The sequence below is a fragment of the Paramisgurnus dabryanus genome, chromosome 15 (assembly GCF_030506205.2).
Source record: "Paramisgurnus dabryanus chromosome 15, PD_genome_1.1, whole genome shotgun sequence".
Lineage (NCBI taxonomy): Eukaryota > Metazoa > Chordata > Actinopteri > Cypriniformes > Cobitidae > Paramisgurnus > Paramisgurnus dabryanus.
In genome coordinates this window covers 7,227,094-7,252,310 of record NC_133351.1, presented here as the reverse complement: position 1 = coordinate 7,252,310, position 25,217 = coordinate 7,227,094, and the positions used below count along the sequence as shown (strand labels likewise).

The 25,217-nt window shown below is 38.4% G+C and overlaps 1 protein-coding gene across 9 annotated transcripts in view; it reads right to left on the bottom strand.

Annotated features, from left to right (window-relative positions):
- Positions 1-25,217, bottom strand: part of ttn.2 (titin, tandem duplicate 2) — a 174,128-nt gene that overhangs the window by 143,753 nt on the left and 5,158 nt on the right. For 6 of the 9 annotated variants that reach the window (XM_065252143.1, XM_065252149.1, XM_065252147.1 and 3 more), the window contains exons 7-39: positions 24,741-24,993; positions 22,733-22,960; positions 22,538-22,651; positions 20,847-21,086; positions 20,451-20,516; positions 20,104-20,362; positions 17,235-17,283; positions 16,928-17,140; positions 16,678-16,820; positions 15,352-15,533; positions 12,905-13,135; positions 12,562-12,794; positions 12,234-12,475; positions 11,953-12,117; positions 11,704-11,872; positions 9,534-11,224; positions 9,166-9,447; positions 8,798-9,064; positions 8,410-8,682; positions 8,059-8,322; positions 7,721-7,981; positions 7,375-7,635; positions 6,997-7,260; positions 6,626-6,886; positions 6,249-6,509; positions 5,902-6,162; positions 5,669-5,810; positions 5,388-5,556; positions 5,040-5,271; positions 3,651-3,935; positions 3,443-3,568; positions 3,165-3,353; positions 1,789-1,839 (exon numbers count right to left, since the gene is read on the bottom strand). In XM_065252143.1, coding sequence (XP_065108215.1) covers positions 1,789-1,839; positions 3,165-3,353; positions 3,443-3,568; positions 3,651-3,935; positions 5,040-5,271; positions 5,388-5,556; positions 5,669-5,810; positions 5,902-6,162; positions 6,249-6,509; positions 6,626-6,886; positions 6,997-7,260; positions 7,375-7,635; positions 7,721-7,981; positions 8,059-8,322; positions 8,410-8,682; positions 8,798-9,064; positions 9,166-9,447; positions 9,534-11,224; positions 11,704-11,872; positions 11,953-12,117; positions 12,234-12,475; positions 12,562-12,794; positions 12,905-13,135; positions 15,352-15,533; positions 16,678-16,820; positions 16,928-17,140; positions 17,235-17,283; positions 20,104-20,362; positions 20,451-20,516; positions 20,847-21,086; positions 22,538-22,651; positions 22,733-22,960; positions 24,741-24,993 — 8,327 coding nt within the window. Of the gene's footprint in view, positions 1-1,788; positions 1,840-3,164; positions 3,354-3,442; positions 3,569-3,650; positions 3,936-5,039; positions 5,272-5,387; positions 5,557-5,668; positions 5,811-5,901; positions 6,163-6,248; positions 6,510-6,625; positions 6,887-6,996; positions 7,261-7,374; positions 7,636-7,720; positions 7,982-8,058; positions 8,323-8,409; positions 8,683-8,797; positions 9,065-9,165; positions 9,448-9,533; positions 11,225-11,703; positions 11,873-11,952; positions 12,118-12,233; positions 12,476-12,561; positions 12,795-12,904; positions 13,136-15,351; positions 15,534-16,677; positions 16,821-16,927; positions 17,141-17,234; positions 17,284-20,103; positions 20,363-20,450; positions 20,517-20,846; positions 21,087-22,537; positions 22,652-22,732; positions 22,961-24,115; positions 24,233-24,422; positions 24,579-24,740; positions 24,994-25,217 lie in introns of all 9 variants that reach the window. The other 3 variants (XM_065252146.1, XM_065252151.1, XM_073812031.1) reach the window with 2 other exon arrangements.

Here is a 25,217-nt window from a genome sequence, read left to right as displayed (position 1 = left end):
CTGTAAATCTGTCACAGTATATATCACTATATCGATCACTAAACCTTTCATACCTCTCATACATCGGAGGGGGAGAACGTGCACGTTCGGATCCTGTTTCCAACTTGTCTTTTTCAGGTGTTCTTGATGGGGATGCAGTTCTAAAATACATGGTACGAAACAGGGAGGCTCCCTTTGTCCTGTGACGACCCTTGGATTGCCCTTTACTTGTTTTATCAAATGGAGAGCCAACACATCTTAGCTCCACTCTAAATGTTCTCTCCTTTGTTGAATCAGCTAATGATTCTGAACTTGAATAAGTTTTGTTTGATTGTCTAGAATGACTGAAATAACTTACATCTTGTTCTTCCCTCAATGACACAAGAAGTGACGCAGTGCATTCTGCAGATCCTTCAGTGTTAAATGCCATGACTTTGTAACTGCCCGAGTCTTTTTCCTTAATACCCTCAATTGTTAAACTTGTTGAGTGCATTTGCATTTTACTCATTGTATGTATTTTACGATGGTGCTCCTTTGGTATTTGTCTGTTATTATGGAACCACAATATTGTTGGAGATGGCATAGCAACTAGTTTGCACTTAAAAGCTACAGTCTCACCCTCCAAAACAGACCGAAATTTTAGCTTTTTGGTGAACGACGGTTTGATGTTTTCACTGGGGGCTAAAAGTCCATGATCAACAATTTCTTCTGGGTCTGAAAAAGTACTGTATCCTCCTCCTTTTCCAGTGCATTCAGTTCCTTCTTTATAAAACAACTCTGTAAAAAAGGGAAACAAATTTCAACAAAATGCCCAGTTTGCTAAAGAAACTGAAATATATTTAAAAGAGATTATTAATAGAAATATTAAGTCATGCATCAAGTCACAAAGCCATAAAAAACAAATTCACTCACCATATTTGTTCGAATAAACGCAAGACTTGATTCTTTATTAATGATTCTGACACGAAAATCGCTTGATGCTTTGTTCCTTCTTCTGTGGACAGTTCTTCAAAGCATAAATTTCTTTTCGAAGCATTAATACGTATCCAAATAATGCTGATCTGGTTTGAAGAAGAGGCTTTTATATTTAACTTGGTGTATATCCTAAAATATCTCTTACCTGACTTGCAGAATGGTGAATAAACGCCCTTTCTAATCCTTTGAATACCGGTATTCTTTCATACATAAAGAGAAACGTCACTCTCTATTGATTGAAAAAAAGAGTCTGGTCATTAAAACAGCTCTAAATTTCTTTTTTAGAAGGCGTTTATTCGAACTAATATAGTTTACAGATGTAACCATGTTATTTAAAAAAGCAAACAACATTATTCACATACCGCTATCTGCAAGCCAGTCTAAGAAATATTTGCAGGAATGTGTGTTCCAGATTCAAGAAACAGAAAGCAATTAAAAGATGTGGCTACTTCCATATCTTTTAAAGTGTGATTTCCTGTGGTCTGGAACTATAAAATAATAACCATCCTGCACCTTTTGTTTTTAGAAACAATCAAAAAATACCATATCCTTCATGCTTTTCAAGTGGAACAGGTAAATGCAAAACCCCACTTTGCAAAAATGCTTCACTGCAAGCATTTTATCAACCAAATTGCTTGCTATTCAATAACACTTGAGTTTCATCCATACACATATACAACGACATATGAAATTTGTTTCCATTTAAAAGGATCCACTTGCATCCAATGTTTGTACATCCAGTCATCACATCTAAATATGCTCAGAAAATGTTAACTTTCATAGTTTTATAGAGAGAGACATTATTTAAAAGGAGATACTGTAAATTGATCTTACCTTTGACTTCTTCTTCAATTTTTGCTTCAATATCTTCTCGCACTTTTGTAACTGTAACAAAAGTAACATGAATAATAATAAATAAATCAATATAAATAATTATGAACAAAAAACAATGAATAAAATAATTGTTCCAGCCAAATTAAATCATTCAGCCTCAGTATCAACATTTAATATATGAAAAAAAGAAAAATGAATCTTTATAACAGTCATCCAATAGAAATCAAAGTTCAGTTTGTCTGTGACACAAATGCAAAAATGTTAATAGATGTGAAACATGGCAGTTGGAAAAAACATGCATTTACCAGCCTGACATTACCTTATAAAAATTAATCATGGTATTTTGTAGTAACCATTGTTTTTTTTTGCATATTGAGTACCACTGGCAAATCCATTCAGTAGTAACCATGGTTTAACTATAGTAATTATGGTTCTTTGGTTTTAACTATAGTAAAACCATGGTAATTCTCTTAAAGGCCAGCAGAGTAATTCTGATAAAACTCCAGCAGCACTGATAACTTTAAAAGAGTAACGACGGAGAGGGCTGGAATAAACCAGCCTGACTTCACAAGAAACTATTTCATGGTAACTATAGGTAAAAAATTTATGGAGGTACCCAATTCATAAGAATTCCTACAAAGTGATACTAAGTGCAATTAGTAAAGGTGCTCATAAGTACCTAGCAGGTACCCATTTACTGAAAACTCAGAAATTCAGTGATGTAAATTATTACACATACTCGTGGTCTGTTAATCAAAAACGATAAGCTACTTTGAGCTCAATTACCTTCTTCAGTTACAGCAAGACTGGCTGAACAAGCTGCCTCTCCTGCGATATTGACTGCTTTGCAAGTGTACAGTCCAGCATGCTCAGAAAAAGCATCAACTATGATTAGTGTAGCAGCGTTTGTCATCTCATCAAAATGAAAGACAACATTTTTGGAAGGCTTTATAGGCTGTTGGTCATGAAACCAACTGATCTCTGGTTTTGGCATGCCAGACACACAAGCATGAAATCTGGCCACTTCTCCATGAGCCACCTCGCAGCTCACAATAGGCTGAATGAAAGTGGGTCTTTGGCCAATAGGGTCCTTCTTAACCGTTTTAATGCTTGTGTAGAGATTGGATGAAGCTTGTGATTGCGATTCAGATGCATAGTCCGAAATTGTTAGTCCTGGAAAGAAGCATTGTTTCGCCCTTAACTACTGTCTCTAGTGGTCATGCATTTTTTTCCTTTTTACCAAACTTGCTTTTTGATTTTCATTTGGTTGGCACCATTGGTTTGCATTAAAAGCCAAATCATCATCAATCAATTGCATATTAGTATTATTACCAAAGCCATTATTCATTTATGGTTCAAAGGAAAGTTTGACTCACCATTCACTTTCAGTACAGCAGAGCACGAGACCATTCCTGCAGAATTACGAGCAACACACGTGTACTCGCCCTCATCCTCAGGATAAACTCTGGCAATCTCCAGCTGACAGTTGTCATTGAACTGGGACACTCGGAATATGTCCGACTGCTTGATCTCCTTGTCTTTGCAATACCAAGTAATCGTCAGATCTAAATCAGAGGAACAAGCAGAGCATTGATTATGAAGTGAATTGATATTTAGTTGATTAAGCATCCCAGCACATGATTATTGTCCTTACCTTCCCCTGAGACACGACACTGGAACCTGGCAGGTTCTCCTTCGTTGACAGAAGTACTGCGTATTGGTGTTATTACCACAGGTGGTGAAAGGGGTGCTCCGGCTTCAGGAGAAACAACTTCTGGAACTAAAACCAAAATGATTTATTTTGTAACACTACAGTAGATATGTTATTGAAGCACCTTTAACAAATCTGAACTAATATTTACCTTCCACATCAAGCGAAGCAGAGCTTGTGGCTTCTCCATAGTCATTCTTAGCTTCACAGGTGTACAGTGCTGCATCTTCTGGGAAGACCTCAATGAGCAGCAATGTGTACTCGGTGGCATCCCTCAGGAACTTACACTTGAACCCAGAGGACAGAGCCTGAGAGTTCTTGTACCAGGATACCTGAGGTTGAGGGGTTCCTGTCACCACCACGGAGAAACGTGCAGGCTTGCCAGCCTCAACAGATAGTGGCTCCATGTCTCTGACAATCTGAGGAGGCTCAGGGACTGTAAAAATGCAATAATTTTGTGTAAAACGCTATCATGAAACATATTTAAAGACAACTGAACATAAATAACAAGTATAATGAATATTAAATGTAAAAATTACACTATTAGTTAGGGAGGCACAGATACAAAAATTCTGTCCCTGTACCGATATTTGCTTACTTAGAATGACTTCTACCGATACCAATAGAAACAGAATATTATTCTACTAACACATCAAACGTGTAGCATCATGTTGTTCGCTCTAGATTTCTCGCGGGATTTAACTGTGTCATGCTAATTTTTCGCTTGAGTTGAATATTTTCAACTTGCGCAAAGGCACGTTTGAGGCCAATAGCGCGTGTTTTCACGGCAATCGCGCCCCACATGAGGACGTGTCTGATCGCCTCTTTGCATTGACTTTGTATGTAATCTACTCGTGCAAATTGTTGAACTCGAATTTGGTGTTTATGCCCCATTAGATCGTAAAATCCTAGAACTGCAAAGTGTACAAACTGCAATTCTGTTCTAATTTTTACCCAATTAAAAAAATAACACAGTTTTGAAGGGTTTTTATGCTATTTTTAATTGATTGGTTGTTGTCCAGTAAAAAATGCTTTTATTTATACCAACAGGGATGGGCAGTATTTTAGAAACATGTATTTGAAAATATGTATTTAAAATACAAAATATTTTGGGATTTTTTTATGGAATTTGTATTTATTTAAATACATTTAAGATTTTGTTGGGATTTTCAAAATACATTAAATACTTTGTGCCAGTCAACCTCTTTATCAGACACATCCCAGAGTGATTTTTCTGTAAAAATGTGAGAATGTTATGGTCAATTTTATATGTATTATATTTTATATGTATTTTGTATTCGAATACATTTCCACAAAGTATTTTGTATTCAAATACATTTCCACACAGTATTTTGCATTCAAAATTTTTTTCACAGAATATTTTGTATTTGTATTATATTTTAATGTATTTATGCCCATCTCTCTACCGTTACCGATTATGTATCGGTGCATCCTTACTGGTGCATGCAAAGTGCAGATTTAATGATATGAGGGTCAATGCTTAAACATCTTAACAGTGTTTACTAGAGATCATACTCACTGTTGACAATCAGGTTCACCACACTTCTGTTCTTTCCAGCAATAAATGTGTATGGTCCCGCATCGCTCCTGTAGCTCTCTGTGATTGTCAGGCGATGAACTTTTCTAATAGTCGCATAGTTGAAACGTGGCTCGAGAGAAAACTGTATCTCAACTCCGTTTCTCAGCCAACGACCCTCGATGTCTTCCTCACTGACCTCAAACTCAAATGTTGCTCTTTGTTTCTCAAGCACCTACAATAAAATGCAAACACCATTGCATGCGTTATTCATGAGATAACCACTGTTTTTGATTAGCATGTACTAAGAAAATAGTGATGATGTGAATTATAAAGCCAGCTGGGACTTACAGTGATTGTCTTCTGTGCAGGTTCACTAATACGCACATCCTTCCCCTCAACTGTAAGGTTGGCCTTTGAAATGCTTGCACCAGCTACCACAGAGTATTCACCAGCATCTGACATGCGAACGGTTTGGATCATCAGACGATGCATATGTTTTTCTGTGGTGACTTTGTGCCTATGGGGGAGAGATATTATCTATCAGGACACTGAGCTGTAGAGTGTCCAAAGGTAACATCAAATGCAAAATTGGTTACGAATAAGAAAAAATTAATAAATGTGCAGAATACCTTTCAGATAATTCAAGTTCCTGACCGTCTTTCATCCATGTTACTATGACGTTGGGCTCGGACAGCTCACATTCGAAAACAGCCTTCTTCTTCTCAGTAACTTTTATGTCTTTGATATGCTTAGTGAACTCAATAACACGAGCTTAAATGTTTTATAAGAGAAAACAACTTAATTAGAATCAAACAACAAAGAATATTTAAAAAGAGTCATTTGAAAGTGAAGCAAATTTTACCTTCAACAAATAGCTTGGCTGATGTTGCAGCAGATCCGGCCACAAACGTGTACTCTCCCACATCCCCAAAGTGTACGTTGCGGATAGTTAGAGAGTGACTTAACTGTTTAGTCCGAGTTTGGCATCTGTCGCTGGATCGGATTTCTATGCCATTCTTCAGCCATTTGTAGGTGATGCCTTCATAGTTAACGGTCACCTCAAATGTGATTGTGTCTTTCTCCTGTGCATTCAGGTCTTTGAGCATAGATGTGATAAGGAGAGCTAAGGAAGAAAAACATTGGATTTGTTACGTAAAATGTCTTGTGAGCAGTTTGGTACCAGAAAAAACTGGAAAAAACAGAACTTACGGTTAACTGTCAGCGTGGCAGAAACTCTGTCATTTCCACACACAAATGTGTATTCTGCAGAGTCATCTCGGCTGGTGTTCATGATCTTCAGCTGATGCAGTTTGCCCTGCACCACAATCCTGAACTTCTCGCTCATCTCAATCTCAACCCCATTTTTCAGCCAGGTGGATGGGACATTGAAATGTGAAACTTCACACTCGAATGTGGCCACATGGGTCTCGGGAATCTCAAGGTCCTTCAGGGGCTTAGTGACTCTCAAAGCTAGAACAGTTATTGTGGATTTAGTGATTGTATGTTTCGCTTAAGGTCTACTATTCTTCATGACAAATGTTACAATACATACAGTATGTTTATGAGAGCTTTAAATTTGTACTCACATTCAACATGTAAATATGCACTGCACTGCAAATGTCCAACAACAGCTGTGTATTCTCCAGCATCGGCTTCTTCAACATTCTGAATGACCAACTTGTGCGCTTTCCTTTCTGACAAAATTTGAATATTGGCACTTGGTTTGAGCTCTTGGTTTTTGAACATCCATTTAACCGGTATGCCATCATGGGATAAACTCAGTTCAAATGAGGCTGTTGTATTCAGCAGGGAGGTCACATCTTTTGGTCTCTTCACAATCTTAATACCTGCAAAAAAATCATATAAGTCAAGAGATTGCTATGTATAGTCAGAAATAGGATCAAACATCTTTATTTAAAGCATTTTTTTTTTTTGTTAAGCAAAACATATAACTTACTTTCAACATTAAGTCTAGCATTTGCAGTCAGCTTTCCAAGTTTAAATCCATAGACTGATTCATCTTGGGTGTTGCAGTCCTTGATCTTCAGGGTGTGCACAACACCCTCTACGGTTATCTCATATTTATCACTGGGAACAATTTCTACACCATTCTTGATCCACTGGGATCCTTTGACATCTAAATGGGTGAGTTCAAGACTAAATACTGCCTCTTGTGTTTCAGTAACTGTTTGGTTTTTCAACGTCTTCTTAATCTTCACAGCTATTGAAAAGAGACATTTGTAATGAGTTATGTGTAAAGGAAAAATTTTGAAAACTGGTTAATTTTACAGTATTAACTGATCACTGACCATTATGCTAAAAACAGTAAACGTACCTTCAACCCTAAGGTTGGCAGATGTTTTGGAGTTTGCCACTTGATAAGTGTACTCTCCAATATCTTGTGGTCTTGTGCTCACAAAGATAAGCCGGCGCACCGCACCTTTATCCTCACTTTTAACATTTTCACTAAAGAGAACGGAGTGGCCATCTTTAAGCCACCTGCCCTCAGAATCGGGATTAGCAACTTCACACTCCATCACAGCAGTTTGTGATTCTGCAACAGTCACATCACAAAGTGGCCTGTTTATGGCGCCTCCTGTTAAAAAAGAAGATCATAACCATGAGTTGGTATCTGTGTAGTTTGCACATGATGGTTTGAGAAAAGAAAAATATTATCATACCTGACACAGTAAGTTTTGCACTGGACGTCTTTTCACCCGCTGCAAATTCATACTGGCCCTCTTCATCCTTCATGGCATTAATGATGGTTAAGCTATAGTGCTTCCCTTTGGACACCATTTTGTGTTGGGGTCCAGCCTTCAAAGGCTGATTCTTGAAGGTCCAATAAGCATCTATTCCACTGTGGGTTAATTCCACTTCAAAAGTAACATTCTGAGTTTCTGTGCATACACAGTCCTGCATATGCTTGACGATGTCGACCGCTGTGGGACGTAGACATGTTAGTTAACAATAGAAACACAAAAGTATTTCTCTTATCAGACATAAAATTACTACTTACTCTCAACAGACAGGTTGCAAGATGTTTCCACTTTGCCAACTGCCAGCCTATAGTGTCCTTCATCAGAAGCAAATGACCTGCTAAAAACCAGCCTCTGCTTGGACCCTTTGGCAACCATCTGGACTCTCTCACTAGGTACGATAAGCTTGTCATTCTGGTACCATTTCACAGAGCTAACATCAGGGGCAGAGATTTTAGCCTCTAGCACCGCCTTTGTACCCTCAATGGTGTGGACATCCTTAAGAGGATTTACAATTTCGATTGCTGTGAACATAACAAGAACAATTATCTGTATCATCATATTGGAAGATTTTTAAAATCTTCATGCATTACTATCAAAAACCATCTTACTCTGAACAGTCAGTTTTCCACTTGTAGTAATATACTGAGCCGGAACACTAAACGAATATATTCCAGCATCGTCCCTGTTGACATTTTCAATCAGAACTTTGTGGACAAGTTTGTCGATGACAATGTGAACTCTGTCAGAGGCAGAAAGAGGCTGGCTATTTTTCATCCAACTTCCTTCCACGTTTTCCTGTGAGAATCGCACCTCCATTTGGGCTATATCACCCTCGCAAACCGTCAAGTCAGAGAGCCCTTGCATCAGAGTTACTGGACGCACTGAAAAAGAAAGAGGAGACTCATTATAATGAACTTTTCCAGTAAACAAATACATTCAAATGACTTAAAAGTTAATTTGTACGATGATATATAATTATTTTCGAATTCTACTTACATTGCATCTTTAGTGTGGCACTCGTTGTCAGATCACCCACTTTGAAAGTATATTTTCCCTGGTCCTCCTTCTTGACATCTCTTACCGATAGACTGTGTCGGCCACGACGGGATGACACAACATATTTTAAGCTTGGGGTAATTACTTTGTTCTCAAAGTACCATGTACCCTCAGCATCTTCGCGGGACAGTTCGCACTCAAACTCTCCGGCGTATGTCTCAGGCACTTCAATGCTCTCCAAATGTGTAACAATTTCCAGTGGTGCAGCTGTATAACAATTCACATGGCACATATGAGCAAAAACCCAATGCTAATTTAAAAATTTTGTGAAGAAACAGGGAAATATATAGTTAACCATTTATGCCTACCTTCAACATGAAGTTTGGCGGTGGTGCTTATGTGGTCATCGTCAGCTATTGCACACGTGTAATCCGCTTCATCGTCCATGCCGATTGTCAGCACAGAAAGGAAATGCACTTTTCTGTCCGAGTGCATCCTATATTTATCTCCAGAGAAAATTTCAGCATTGTTCTTCAACCATTTGACCTTGACAAATGGTTCGTTTGTCTCACACTCAAAGGTCATCATTGTGTCTTTCTCTTTTGCATGGACATCCTCCAGCGTTTGAGTAAAAGATAAAACTTGTTTGGCTGTAAAAAACAGAGAATTTATTAGAAAACCTAACTTAGAAATTATATAAACCATGATACTGAGAATATGAACATACAACACATACCTTGAACCAGTAAGAAGGCATGGCTTGATGCCTCACCAACAACGTTCATAGCTTTGACCATAATACTAGCAGAGTCCTCAGCTGAGACATCTTTGATCACTAACTCACAGACATGGTCCTCAGGCCAAAACCAGTAAATACGATCCGTCTTCTCCAGTAAAATTCCATTTTTGAACCATTGGCACTCTGGATCAGGCTTACCAACAACCCTACAACGGAAACGCACTTCTTCAGACAGTGCAACTGTCTGGCTCTGAATTCTTTCCAAGATCTTCGGAGCCTCCATACTAGGAGAAAAAGCTATTTTCTCAGGTCTGATTGTAGGAATGGTAAGTTTGCGTTCTTCCTCCTCCTTTCTCTTTTCAATCTCAGAAACCTCTTTGGTCCAGTGCAGAAGCTCCTCTTTTCTCTTCTTTAACATTCCTTCATAAGACTCGTCCTTCCTGCGAGACTTCATCTCAACCGAGGATATGGCTTCATAATAGCCCTCTTCAGTCCTGCGTTTAAATTTGCTGCGCAGCTCTTCTGTCTCCTCTGTAGATTTTTCATGGACAACTCTCTCTGCCCTCTTTAGCCTGACAACCTCTTTTGTTTGTGAAGTCTCTGTGGGTTTATCCACCTTCACAACATCAAAGGACACTCTGCCAGCTTCATGTGCCTCCGGTGCCTTCATTTCAGGAGCACGACGCAAGATTGTCCTAAAATCTTCCTTCTGTTGGATCTCCAGCTTTACAGTATGCTCAGCTGTACCCTCTGGGTTCTCAGCCAATACTTTGACATCTCCAGAATCATATGACTTACAATCAGTGATTTCCAGGTAGTGAATGCCATCAAATAGTAGTCTGAATCTTTTGCTCTTACGAATAAGCTGTCCATTGAGGTACCAGTTGACTTTGGGAGTAGGGTAACCGGTCACTCTGCAACGATATTTGGCTGTTTCCCCCTCATATACTCTTATGGGTTCTGGGAGTAAGACAATATCTGGCTTGGTCTTTTCAGTCACATCATCCATTGAAACTCCCGAGGGTGCACCTTCATGAGCAATTCTTTCCATTTCATCTATTCTGTGAACCTTTCTACCTTCTGGCAGCTGGCTCTCCTCCACAAGACTCTTCTCATCCTTCACAATCAGGGTTGCAGAGGTCTGATCGATACCAAACTTGTTGGTGGCTCTGCAGGTAATGATACCACTGTCCCTGGAATAAGCAGCTTCATAGTCAAGACTACAATAGCCAAACTCATTGATCATGCGCAGTCTGTTAGCAGCTTCCAGGGGCTTGCCATCATGCAGCCACTCAACGACCATGTTTGGGTCACCAATAGGGGTCAATCTACACTCAAAGTGTGCTGGTCCAACTCGCTTCATTCTGACTGAGGTAAGCTTCTTTTTAAAGTGTGGCTTCTGTTGCTTCTCCTTGTCATAAAGATCACCTTCTTCCCATTGTTCCTGACCATAGCGAAGATGGAGGGGTTCAATCTCCGGTGCAGCAATTTCCTTGGCTTTATATGTTCCTTTAGTAATGATGAGTTTTCTTTCTGGTTCGGGTTGGGTGTACTCTACTTCCACATTGACCCTGCAGCGAGTGGTGTCTCTGCCAGCCTTGTTTATGGCTGTGGCTGTGTACCATGCACTATCAGAGCCGGAGGACTGAGGAATCTTAAAATGTGCCTGTCCCTTGGCACCCTCAATTCTGAAATAAGAATTATAACATTAACCATAGATAAATATTACAAAACAGACTATATAGCTGTACGATTAGTGATTTGAAAAACTGGCCTGTGTGATGAATAAAATACATTTTACTTTCACCTGCCTGTTTAACTCTTTCACCGCCATTGAAGACTTATCTCGTCAATTAAGAGAAAACATTTGCATAAAAAATGTGTTCCAGATTAATTTTTAGGTTGATCTGTAATACCGCAATTATCCACTAGATTATCCACTTACCTAATTTATGAAAAAAAACGGAAGCTAAAACGTTATTTACTAATTTTAAACTCTGTGTATGTTTTGATAATCATTCTGAATCTGATCTCTAACAAAATTCCTTCACAAAAATGTAATTATTTCAGCTTTTTACTAAAAAAAAATATTTTTAAAGAAAAAAAAAGTAAATGTACAGCCCTGAAAATAAAACAAAAGCTTTGGTTTTAAGGGCAAATGATTTACCTGATGTTAGGGTATTTATGAGGAGAGATGATATCACTGTTTTTCAGCCAGACAATGTCAGGGAGAGGGTTTCCAATGGCTTTAACCGCCAACTCGACTAAACTTCCTTCCTTAACACTGAGGTTCCTTAGCTTTTCTATGAACTGAGGTCGGACCAAATTTTCCTTTGCTGTAACACATAAGACACCAGTCAACAAAGCATATTACACAAGTGTAGATCTAACATGGCTTACTAGAACAACAAATTACCTTCAACGGTGAGAGTCATAGAAACGGTTGTCTTTCCAGCTCTGTTCTGAGCAACAACGGTCCACTCTCCAGAGTCATGAGGCATGGCAGGAACCACAATCATCGACTGAGTTCCATCCTCCTTTATCACAATCTTGTGGGTGTAGTCATTGACCACTTGTTGTCCTATAGTAAAGATTAAGGTTTAGGGTAAAAAAGTTTCTATTATATTTTAAACAAGCAAGCAAATAAATAAATAAATAAATAAATAAAAAAGGAGCAATAACTTTAAAACAACTTACCATTGTGGAACCAAAAGGTGTCGGGCATGGGTCTTCCAACCACCTTCAAATCGAACCTTGCAGTTTGTCCTTCACAACACCTAAATGATGATGGCTTCTGTACAAACACAGGCTTATATAGCCTTTCAAGTTGGGACTCATCTGTGTCATCAAGTCTACGAGCAGGAGAGCGGCTAACAGATCGAGCTGGTGACCGCCCAGGTGAGTAGCTAGCAGACCGAGCAGACATTGGAGATGCAGACCTGAAACATTAGATATGCAAATGTAAAATACCCCCCAAAAATCTTAACATGAATTATATATTTACGATATCCTAGCTTATACTCACTGGATTCTCCTCACAGCTTCAGCCTGAGGAAAGTGAGCACCTGCAGTGGATTCAATGTAGAGTTTTCCAGAACTGACAGCATTGCCCTTCATATTGCTGGCAAATGCGGTATAAATTCCCTGATCTTCTGGCAGCACCACAGGAAGGCGCAGACTAGCTCTACCATCCTGCAGAACCTCCATCTGATAGCGGCCTCCATGCCTAATGCGTATGCCATCTTTATACCAGGCAATCTGTTTAACACAAACCATGTATAATTGCTTAAACATGCAGCTAAGGCAACAAACTATGTTTAGATATTTCTGTAGGGGTACTGCCCTTCAATAGAGTTAGAATTCATTACCTTTGGTAATGGCTTTCCATCCATCTTGCAGTGGAAAGTAACACCCATTCCTTCCAGAATTCTGTAGCTTTTGACCGGAGTACTAAATGAGGATGTGACAGCCTCATGCTCAGCAATATTCATGATCATCTCCTCTCCATCCTCAATAACCAGCTCTTGGTAAGTAATTTTCAGGATGCGGATTTCAATCTCTTGGATTATTTTTCGCTCAATTGCCGATATTTGGAATTCCTGAAATAAAAAATGCATTTCTGGTTTAAAGTGCCCGTATTATGAAAAACTCACTTTTTCTGGGTTTTGGGGTGTTATTTTGTGTCTCTGATGCTCCCACACGCATACAAACTTGGAAAAAAATCCATCCATGCCGTTTTGAGTGAGATACAGGTTTCTGAATGTCCTCTGCCTTGAGTCTCAGATTGCGCGAGTTAAAACTCAGCTCCGTTGTGACGTAACAAAAAGTTTCGTCACATTCAGTTTGAATTTTCCCGCCCACCACCCCACTCGCAGGTCTCCACCCACCAGGTAGCTAGAGAGCATAGAGCAGTCACTTGAATGAGACCCTCTGTGCTGTTATCATGTCTCACGGAAATAACAGCGCTATTTGGATATTATGGATTATACTCCCGCCTACTTTTAAAAACAAAGTTTTAACGCGTGATTATTGGAACCCGGAGTAATCTTATATACAGTGTGTTACGACGCAAACAGTCCTCAGATTGTAGGCGATAAGACCTTCATGCGAAATCCGATGTAAACAACAGACTATGTATCTATATTTCACGGATTATACGCATTTGTGGACAAACATGGTAATTGGATGTATTTTATTGGACTTTCATGGATCATTCACACATCTGAAACAGACTGGATTCGATTCGCGATCGCGTTGTATCATCACAAAAGGTACGTTAAGTCACGTTATATTTTGTATGTTGTCATCTTCTGTCACAAAATACTACATTTATGATGCTAGAGCTAAAAGCTTTTTGCCAAACTAACCGAGACCGTACGCCCCGGCTTTTCTGACGAGTCGAGCCTCTAATAACTTTACGGTCCGCATAGATATATACACGGTCCGGACCTCCCGCTAGCTTCTAGCAATTAGCACGCGGTCCACAAGCAGTATACATCCCCCGCCGGGTCTTAATTTCTGTAATTTGCGAAAATAATGCGTTTGAAAATGTTTATAACGGGAATATGTTAGTATTGTCCAGGGAAAACGAGTGTATTGTTGAGACTGCTACATCACAATTTACGCTGGAATCTTTGTGTGTCATGATGAGTTTGACACACCGAGACCGGGCCTTACCGCCCCGGCTTTTCTGACGAGGCTAACCCCCGAACGGTCCGGACCTCCCGCTAGCTTCTAGCAATTAGCACGCGGTCCACAAGCAGTATACATCCCCCGCCGGGTCTTAATTTATGTAATTTGCGAAAATAATGCGTTTGAAAATGTTTTATAATGGAAATATGTTAGCATTGTCCAGGGAAAACGAGTTTATTGTTGTGACTGCTAGCGTAACATCACAATTTACTCTGGAATCATTGTGTGTCATGAGTTTCTTCTCCTGTAGTGTACTTATTAGTGATACTTTTCTGCATGATTTGTCTGTTGGCAACATAAACCGTTAATAATAATAATAATATATAAAATAATAACACAGTATGGTCTGTACTGCTCACGAGACCACTGAGCATGCGCACGGGCACATGACGTTAGTAGTGGGGCGTGATCAAAGGAGCAGCAGCTCATAAATATGTAAGACTAGCTCAAAACGGCACAATCTAAACTGCCCTGAAACAGAGGCTACTAGAGATGGGTAACAATCTTTTCCTACAAGCTATTTCGAGCAAACAACTTTTGAAACATGCTTTATGGAACTCATACACCTATATAACTTGTGGAAAAGCAGTCATAAGATGGGCACTTTAACGTTTTATTAATCAAATTTGTGCCATTTCTTAACACAGGAATTGAGCATACAATTATAAAAATAGCATAGCAACATTATTTATTTTCACATATGTGACCCTGGACCACAAAACCAGCCATAAGCCACAAAACCAGCCATTTTTTTATTAAGGTGTATACCTAATCTGAAAGTTGAATAAATAAGCTTTTCATTGATGTGTGGTTTGTTAGAGGTCGAGATACAACTATTTGAAAATCTGAAATCTGAGGGTGCAAAAAAATCGTAATATTGAGAAAATCAACTTTAAAGTTGAGTCCTCAGCAAAACATATTTCTACTGATTAATAAATATGTGATATTTACGGTAGGAAATGTACAAAATATCTTCGTGGAGCATGATCTTTACTTACTATACTAATGATTTTTGGAATAAATAAAATAATAATTTTGACCCATACAAGGTGTTGTTGGCTATTGCTACAAATATACCTGTGCGATTGGTTTTGGGTCCAGGGTCACATATTTATGTTCATACCGTTTCTGTGATAAAGGTCTGCATCATTTGTGCTTGTTGAGCCATCCTTCGCTGCACGATCTCTTTTTCATATTCGCTTACATGTACAGGGGGCACATCTGCCACTCTGGGTTCCTGTACCATTGCTGTCACTTCTGTTATATACGTCACTTCCTGTGTTTTCATATAGGCTTCAAATTCCTCTGTAAAGGCATAATATAATAGTTGTTACTAAAACAATAAAAAAATACACTTTATACAAAAAGTAATAGTACTTTTTTGCTAACCACCTTTTGTTGTATACTTTTATTCATTGAATAAATAATCATGGCTTTGTGTGAAAGCACATTACAACATCTTTAATTATTCATCAAATATTTTTGGATTGAGATTCCTCATGCTAAACAAAGCCAAAAAAAAGTGTCAAAAGGCGTATTTGTAGAGTATTTCTGTGCTGAATGCACTTCCCCAGTGTTTCAGAAAGTTTTTGTCGAATATGAAAGATTCATACGTAACAATCATGCTTTATTTTTTATGGGCAATTTTAGTGTAGAAAGTACAGTGGAAGTCCTTATATGGGCACTTTAACTCTTTCCCTGCCATTGACAAGGTTAACTCGTCAATCAAGAGAAAATGCTTCCCTGCCAATGACGAGTATTTCCGGCTTTCCACAATACTGCTATTATCCATCAGGTGGTGCTCTTCCGCAACTTATAAAACCTGGAAGTACTGCCCTAGGCCAAAAAGCTGTATGTCCGTGTATGTTTTGAGAATCGCTCTGCATCTGATCTCTATCAAAAGTCCTTCACAAAAAGTAAATTATCTCAAAATTTAGTGTTTTTGAAGAAACCTACCCTTATTTGAGAGGTGATAAGAAGAGAACTAATGAAGGTTTTGAATGCATAGGGTACGTTCTTTCATTTGATATATTGTATGTTTATATATTTTAAGAAGAACATTTTCTGGAAGGCATTAAACTTTTGTGAAAATCATGAAAAATGCTAGCATTGGCTGGCAACAAAAAAAAAACTCTGCCACTTAAGTGCATATAATGTAAACAACATAAACATGTAGTTAATCTTAAGTTATCCAGAGATAATGGATAATGTTTTGTGTGTGTGTGTTGCTTGCTTGTGATTCGCTCCTCCCATGGTACGCCTCAAGGATCTTGTGTTTTTCTGGAAACTATCGTTAGAGCTGATCTGTCTTTTATAAATCTGATCAAACTAAAGACTCTTCTGAGATATGAAGGATGTAATACTACTCTATAGGTACTTAAGATTATCATGAGATAAGCAGAAACAGTGTGGGTTATGTGAGCTAAGGTTTGGTAGAATCAAAACAAACCTTCTTCGAGGAGGCTTGTGGTAGCTGATGCCTCTCCATGTTGGTTCCTGGCAAAGATGGTGTACTCTCCAGCATCATCAGCAAATGTCATAGAAATCACCAACTTGCATTCCCCTGTATCCTTGTCATAGCTAACTCTATATCTGTTAAATTACAAGGAAAGTATGGATTTATTATTTTGCTTTGTACAGACAATATTTTTCATTTTATGTAAGAAAGTAATAGAACTGTATTTGCTCAAAACCTATACCTGTATCCAGTAGTGAGTGGAACGCCACTCTTTTTCCAGTAAACATGAGGTTTGGGGGTGCCTCCGATCTGGCAGTCGAAGACAACACTACCACCCTCAACCAGTTTCTGAACCACTGGTTTCCTCACAAAGAAAGGAGCTTCACCTGGTCCAGTCTCTACTGAGACGGCGCTTACTTCAGCTGCAGCCTCCTCTTTGGCTTCAACGACAATCCTTGTTTTAAAAGAAAAACAATTGTTAAAGTATGTTTCCTTTTGGCACTACTTTATAATGGTTAGGGTCAATGACTCTTTGGCCTTGGACTTACTTTTTCTCTTGGACAGTAATCTCCTCTCTGCTCTCAATCTCCTCAGACACTGTATAGTGGGGAAAATGGGAAACGTGAATACTGTACATAATGCTTATATATATATTTATGTATTTAACAAAAACAAATGAGACCATGGGACCTCAAAACCAGTCATAAGGGTAAATTTTTTGTAATTGAGATTTATGCATCATCTGAAAGCGGAATAAATATGATTTCCATTGATGTATGGTTTGTTGGGTTTGTATTGTACAATATTTGTAAAAAAAATCAATATATTAAAAAAACGCCTTTTAAGGTGGTTCAACTGAAGTCCTTAAATATCTTCATGAAACTTAATCTTTCATTAATATCCTAATGATTTTTCAAACTCAAAAAATAATTTACCCATACAATGTATTTTTGGGCTATTGCTACATATATACCAGTGCTACTTATGACTGGTTTTGGGGTCCAGGGTCACAAATGACTCCAGTGTTTCATTATGTTTTAAGCAACAGATGCACAAATTTTTTCTAAGAAAGGATGTGTTCATTTTAACACACTGTTTTGTGTAAAACTATTTAACATATTATGTGTTATTTTAACACATACGTGTCATTTCATGTTGGTTTTGAGTTCAAATAAATGAAATGGACAACACAAGATGTGTTAAAACAACACAAAGTGTGTTATTCCAAAAATAACACAAAAAATTGTGTTAAGTTAAGAACAACACATTAGATGTGTTGTCCTTAAAGGATTAGTCAATTTTCTTAAAAAAATCCAAATAACTTACTCACCACTGTGTCATCCAAAATGTTGATGTCTTTCTTTGTTCAGTCGAGAAGAAATTATGTTTTTTGAGGAAAAAATTCCAGGATTTTTCTCATTTTAATGGACTTTAATGGACCCCAAAACTTAAATCAGTTTAAAATTGCAGTCAAGGACCCTAAATGATCCCAAACGAGGCATAAAGGTCTTATCTAGCGAAACGATTGTCATTTTTGGCAAGAAAAATTTAAATATACACTTTTAAACCACAACTTTCTCCGGCTGTGTGACGTGCCAGCGCGACCTCACGTAATTGCGTAATGATGTAGAAAGGTCACGTGTTACACATGTGAAACGCACATTTGTGGACCATTTTAAACAATAAACTGACACAACGACATTAATTAGTATTATTCGACATACAACAACGTCGAACGGCCCACTTTCTCCACACTTGTACACTGGTGCGTAGTTTCGCATACGTCATCAGTGACCTCTTGGCGTGATGACGTTTTACGTGAGGTCGCGCTGGGGCGTCACACGACAAAAGGAAGAAGAGAAGTTGTGGTTTAAAAGTGCACATTTTTTTATTTTTCGTTTTGCTGGATAAGACCCTTATGCCTTGTTTGGGATCTTTTAGAGTCCTTTGACTGCAATTTTAAACTGCATTAAAACTGTTAAGTGTTGGGGTCCATTAAAATGATAAAAATCCTGGAATATTTTCCTCAAAAAACATAATTTCTTCTCAACTGAACAAAGAAAGACATCAACATTTTGGATGACATGGTTGTGAGTAAATTATTTTAAGAAATTTTAAGAAAATGGACTAATTCTTTCACTAGACACAAGGGGCCCTATTTTAACGATCTGAAACGCAAGTGCGAAGCGCAACGCGCAAGTGAGTTTGTGGGCGGATCTTGGGCGCTGTTGCTATTTTCCTGGCGTGAGAAATAACTCTTGTGCGGGCGCAAATCAATAAGAGGTTGGTCTGAAGTCGGTTCATTATTCATAGGTGTGGTTTGGGCGTAACGTCAAATAAACCAATCAGAACGCTATCCAACATTCCCTTTAAACGCAAGGGCGCAAGTTCTTACAAGACCGACGTTCTTGTAAGAGCAGTCAAAGACAGAGAAGTTGTTTTGTATGGGGATAGGAGAAACCCGCCCAAATCAGCGTAGGTTAAACAGGCGTGAGAGGAAATAGCCACAATTGTCTCATCAGCTGGCATCCCCATCGTTGCGCCAGCATAAATCGGGCACGCCGTGAAACGGGAGGTGGATCTGCCTCTACACAGACGCCAGCAGAGGACATCGCTGCGTCCACCCTCACCGCTGAAAGGGTTTGGGGGCTTTGAAATCGGACCCAAGAAACGCAAGCAAGGTCCAACCCCAAAGTACTCTTACAAATCAAGTTCATATACATTAAGGTTTCTTATGAAAACATTTTAATTATTATTTACATAAAATAAACGTAATACAGCCACACAACAAAGTTATGAAAATATTTTAATCGTTATTTGCATGAGAATAAAATAAAAACTATCACCACAATGCTCACCACTATGATTCCCCTTATCTCGTGTATTATATTTTTAAGTGTAACAATTTATGATTTGCAAAAATAACTGTTGCATCTGTGTAGATTAGATAAGCAAAGTGTATGCGCGTTGTGCACGCTATACATTATGATCAAGCATGCGCCCTTAAAATAGCATAATGAACAACGCGCAACGCGCCATTGACTTTAAACTTTTTTTTTCTGGTCTGTGGCGCAATTGTTTTTTGAAACTGCAAAATAGCATCAGGGATGGTTTGCGCCGGAACACGCCTCTTTTTTTGCGCTGAACCACCCAGGGAGCGCAAGTTCATTCCCTAGTTTGCCGAGGTGCTTCTGTGACGGGAAAAACCCGCTGTGTGCCGGGGCAAAATACGAATGATACATGCGTCACTGACAAAGTCAATTGCGCTGGGTGCAAGATAGAGCCCAAGATGTGTTAATTTAACACATTAATTTTAAAAGTGTACCGACATAGATAAACCTATTGTTTATTTTGACCCCATAATGCTAAATGTATGAGGATTCATAAAACACAAAATTATTTTAAGCAAATGTTTACCTTTGACCAACAGGTAGCAGGAGGTGCTGATGGTTCCAGCCTCACTCGTAGCAGTGCAAGTGAAGCGGCCACTATCTTCAGCAAAAGCTTCGCGAATCACCAAACGAGCATAATGGCGTTCATAAGTGATCTGAAAATCAATGGAGCTCTCGATTCTGTAATCCTCTCTGAACCACATAATGGCTGGAGTGGGTTGACCTGAAATCTGGCACTCCAAAGTCACAGACTCTCCCTCAGTGACAGTCACGTTCTTTAAACCCTGGTAAAAAACAAACAAATTTTATTTAGGAATTCTTTAAAGTGACTATGTGAAAATGAACATTTCATATGACTGAAACAATGCTTACTGCTATCAAGGTAGGTGGCACAACAGGTTCTTTGACAACAGAGGGGACTGTTGCCGTCTCAACAACCTGTGGGAAAACAAAAACTTGTGTTATCATCAAGCAACTAGAAGTTCGTGCTTTCTTTGTTAGGAGAGAGGAAAGGCGCGTTTACAAAGGGAAGAGTTGTTTCTGTGTATCAAAAAATAAATTTATTATTTTTAATGAAAAATATTAAAGATTAGGAAGCAGGAATAGTAGGATGGTAGAATCATCAGCTGAGATCTGTAAAGAAAATAGTTAGCGTTGTGAAAACCTATATTAAGTAAGAAGAGATTATCCAACACACAAGACTCCAGAAGAGAAAGATATTAAGAAAATTGTTAGCTTGAAGAGCGGGTGATGATTCACACCACAAACCTGCGTTTCCCACTCCTCCCCAGTAAACGAAACGCCTATCTGTCTGTATGACTCGGTGTCATAATGTGTCTGATATCTCTCGGCAGCATCTCTAAATGGAGAAGGGGTTGGTTCTGGGGTCACACGAGTCTCTAGCATCTTATGTGTTGGCGGCTTGACAGGCTTGATGATCTTTTGAGCACCAGTTGTTGAAGAGAACTCTTTATGCAGTGTGGCAATAGCTGAGCCTGCTATTGAAACCTGACCAATCCAAGAAGATCAACGTTACCAAAGAAGATCACAAAACAAAATCACTTTTGTTTAGCCACACAGAGGTGAAGAGTCAAGGAATTTAAAAGAGGTGAAGAATCAAGGAATTTAGCTTCAGAAGAGTGGTGGGGAAATTAATTGGTTAGCAATTGTACAGACAACTCGGTTACTCGATGGTTTAATTGGAGAGTTTGATGGAAAGAATGAATGTTTAGTGTAATTGTGAAGATTTGATACAGTATAAAGAGATGAGGGTGTTTTTTTAGACTGGATTGGAAAAGTGGAATGATGTTAGAGGATAGTGATACGATGTCAGATTTACAGTAGGTCTAACACATACAGTGGGATTTAGAAATCTGAGAGAACTAGTAAAAAATTTTCTTTTATGTCTATTAATTTTTTAACTTTTAAAGAGATCCTGTCATCATTTACTTACCCTTAGGTTGTTACAAACTTGTATAAATTTCTTTGTTCTGGTAAATACAAAGAAAGATATTTGAAGAATGTTTGTAACCAAACAGATCTAAGGCACCATTGACTTCCATAGTTGGAAAAAATAGTGAATGGGGTCCAAGATTTATTTGGTTATTAACATTTTTTTAAATATCTCAATTTGTGTTCAGCATACATGTTCGTAAAAACTTAGGAGTAAGAAAATGATGACAGAATTAAATTTAAATATCAATTATCATATCCTTATACCACAGGCTGTTGAATGCTTTGTTCTGATTGGTTAAAAAATGGGTGTGTAAAACGCACACCTAACTTGTAAAATGTCTTAAAAATAGGCCCCAGAGCAATGTTTGTGGTAACCGTGGTATAATCTGAATAATTGACGCTGGCCGTTTCAATTATTTGAAAATAATGCACACCTGCGGTGTTACGGCATGACGCGAATTACCACCTTGGGTGTGCGTCATTTTCTTATAATTCAACGGCCTGTCGTCAATCCTTATGTAACATTTCACATTTTTAAATATTTTAGTATTTGGTATATGTTTTGATACACATTACCCCAATATGACATAATGTTTTTAGCTTTTTGCACAACACTGTTGAAAAAAATGGTTAAGGAACTTCCAGTAAAGGAATTTAACATGGTCAATGTTACAAACTTATTTGATTGAACAACAAGTATTTAATGCATTTTCTTTGTGGCAAGTAAATAAATGTTCTTTATTTACCAATGTAAATAAAAATCCCAGTGATCTCAGACTTTTAGACTCCACTGTATATATATTTTAAATTTAAGAAGGTGTGTTTCAGGCACGCAGAAAATCTAATTTAAATAGAACTTTTACAGTCCCATTTAAGGTGGGTTAGATTATAAAAAATGTATGGTTCAGTTGTTCATGTTCTTCCTAGCAAGATATAACTGAACATCCTGAAAATATCAGATATTTTAAATAGATTTCTGCTTGCCTGTAATCACCAGTTCTTACCTCATAGCTATGATCTGGTTTTGGTACAGTAACTTTTGATACTGTAAAATGTGGAGCTGGGGAAGGTGCAAGGCCAGTCTCCACCTTGGAGCTAACCTCGGTTGTTCTTTCGATCTATTACGAATCAACAAAAGATTATTTGAGAACATATTCAAAATGTTCACGTTATAATGTTTTCTCTTAAATTCTTCTAACCTGTCTGACATGTACACTTTTCTCAGTGGTGGACACTGGCATTTCAGGGGGAATAACCAACAACTCCTTTTTACTTGTGACCTGTTGCATAGCGGCAAGCATTTCCTGATGTGTGACATCAGCATCTTCTTCCATTTGAGCCCCTTCGGCATGCATGGGCTTTCGTACGCGTGCGTGATCGACAGCAGCAAGCACAGTGGCCACGGCCCCTGCCTTTTTTCCACCACCCTGGTAAGAGCAATCATGATCATTATCATGCATATTTGCACAGACCAAATCTAGCTCCGTCTAAAAATACAGATGTTGATCTTAAACAAAAAAACAGAAGGTGCTCTGCAAAACAAAGTGAAAGTGAAGGGAAGGCAGATGATCTGAACTTCGGCAGCCTGTGTTTATTCAGCAGGGAAGGTATGGTGTTGTTATGTCTCTCAGGATTGTGTACGACAATAGCCATGCCTGATGTGATTTGTTATAAAATTGGGGGGTAATATAAAAATTATGCACAAATTTGATAATTTAGATGGTTATACCATAAGGGAAGGAGAACATAAGCAGTATTTTTTAAAGAGCCCCTATTTTTATTTTCATGATTTTACATTTCTTTTGGTGTGTAAGTGTGTGTCAGGATCGTGCCCAAATTGGAGCTTGATGTGGTCCCAAAGCTTGTTAAAGGAAAACACCATCGTTTTTCAATATTTTACTATGTTCTTACCTCAACTTAGACAAATTGATACATACCTATCTTTTTTCAATGCGTGCGCTTAATCTTTGTACAGCGCGTTGTGAATGTGTTAGCATTTAGCCTACCCCCATTCATTTCTTAGGATCTAAACAGGGATGAATTTAGAAGCCACCAAACACTTCCATGTTTTCCCTATTTAAAGACTGTACATGAGTAGTTACACGAGTAAGTATGGTGGCACAAAATAAAACGTGGCAATTTTTTAAGCGGATAAAAAATGAGAACTATATTGTATGGCGGAAGAGCACTTATTTTGCAGCACTTCGACCTCGGGCGCAGTAATATTGACAGAAGATTGAGCGAGAGGGAGAGTAGTCAGGAGTGATGATGTAACTGCGCGCTGAGGTCGCACTAGATAGCTGGCCAATCGGAGCACACCACGCTTTTTAAACGATGAGATTTGTACAAATCGTCCAGTTTCAGAAACGTTTTTTTTTTTAACCATAAACCACGTAAACACATTGCATTTAGCCTAACACACAAAATAATTTTCTTTTTGCAACGTCATAGGGGCTCTTTAAATCATCACTTGGAAATCAATATTTATTTTTTAGCTTTCATTAGCCACAGTAGTTATATTATGATGCAACTAAGTTAGTATACGGTGGTCATAACTGAAACATTATTCTCTAACAGTCTACCTCTGCAGCTGATGACAACACTTCCAAGGATCTCTTACTAGTAGTTGAAACATCGATATTGATTTTATGAGTCATCACGGTTGAGACTGATTCTTCTTTAACTTCCTTATGTGATATCTACGAAAACGTAAGGAAAATCACCAAATCGTCTTTAAAAAGCTTATAGTTGGAAAGTGGGTAAGGATGAAGTGATGGGTTAAAAAGAAATGGGACTGTCCATTATCTTGGAGAAAATCTTTGTGGAGTCACACAAAAATGGGGGCATGAGGTTTAAATGGGTGACCACAGCACTAAATGACCAAACTACCTGATCATTTTTAGACGTAACGTGTACTGCATGTATGCCGGTTTCAACACTGGGTTGCTCTACAGAGCCAACGTGAGGCTCGCGATTACGAAGTTGGTCCACTGCTGCCACCACAGTGGCAACAGCTACACGTTTCTCATCCATGTCAGGCTTCTCCTTTTTACATGCAAGTAGAATTAGGTTGCAAGATATAATCATACATTGAAATAATAAACAAAAAATAAGTAGTAGAACCCCTCTGGGATGATCTTCTTATTCCCAACATGCAGTCTTACATGCGGTATTCAATGCGAGCCTGCTTCTTGGATAATTCTTTACCTCTTTGACAATGCCAATTTGTTGTTGAACTGCAGCAGCGCCCTCACAACGCTCCACTTGGACACGGGTAGTGGTCGTCTGGACTTGTGCTGCTCTTGCCATCATGCTCTGGTAGCTGGCCTCAGAAACATAGCCCGCCTGCTTCCATGGAGGCAGGACCTCCGTTGCCTGTGTAACTTGTTTGCGAGTCATTATGGGTGACTTGACTGGTCTGATCGGGGAAACAGACAGCCTCGTGGAAGGAGACACAGCTCTGAGGAACAGATAAGCATGTTGTTGTCAACAATAAACAATAAAACCTTGACATACTTTAACATTGACTAAGATCACGTCAAAAAATAAAATTAATGTATATTCAGTAATTGAAATTAAACTTTGATGCTACTAATCTCATCATTAGATTATAAGACTTTCGCCTCAAAGCTTCACATTTTATCCTTCAAAAGTGAATAATTGTGTTAATATTAACCTTTACAA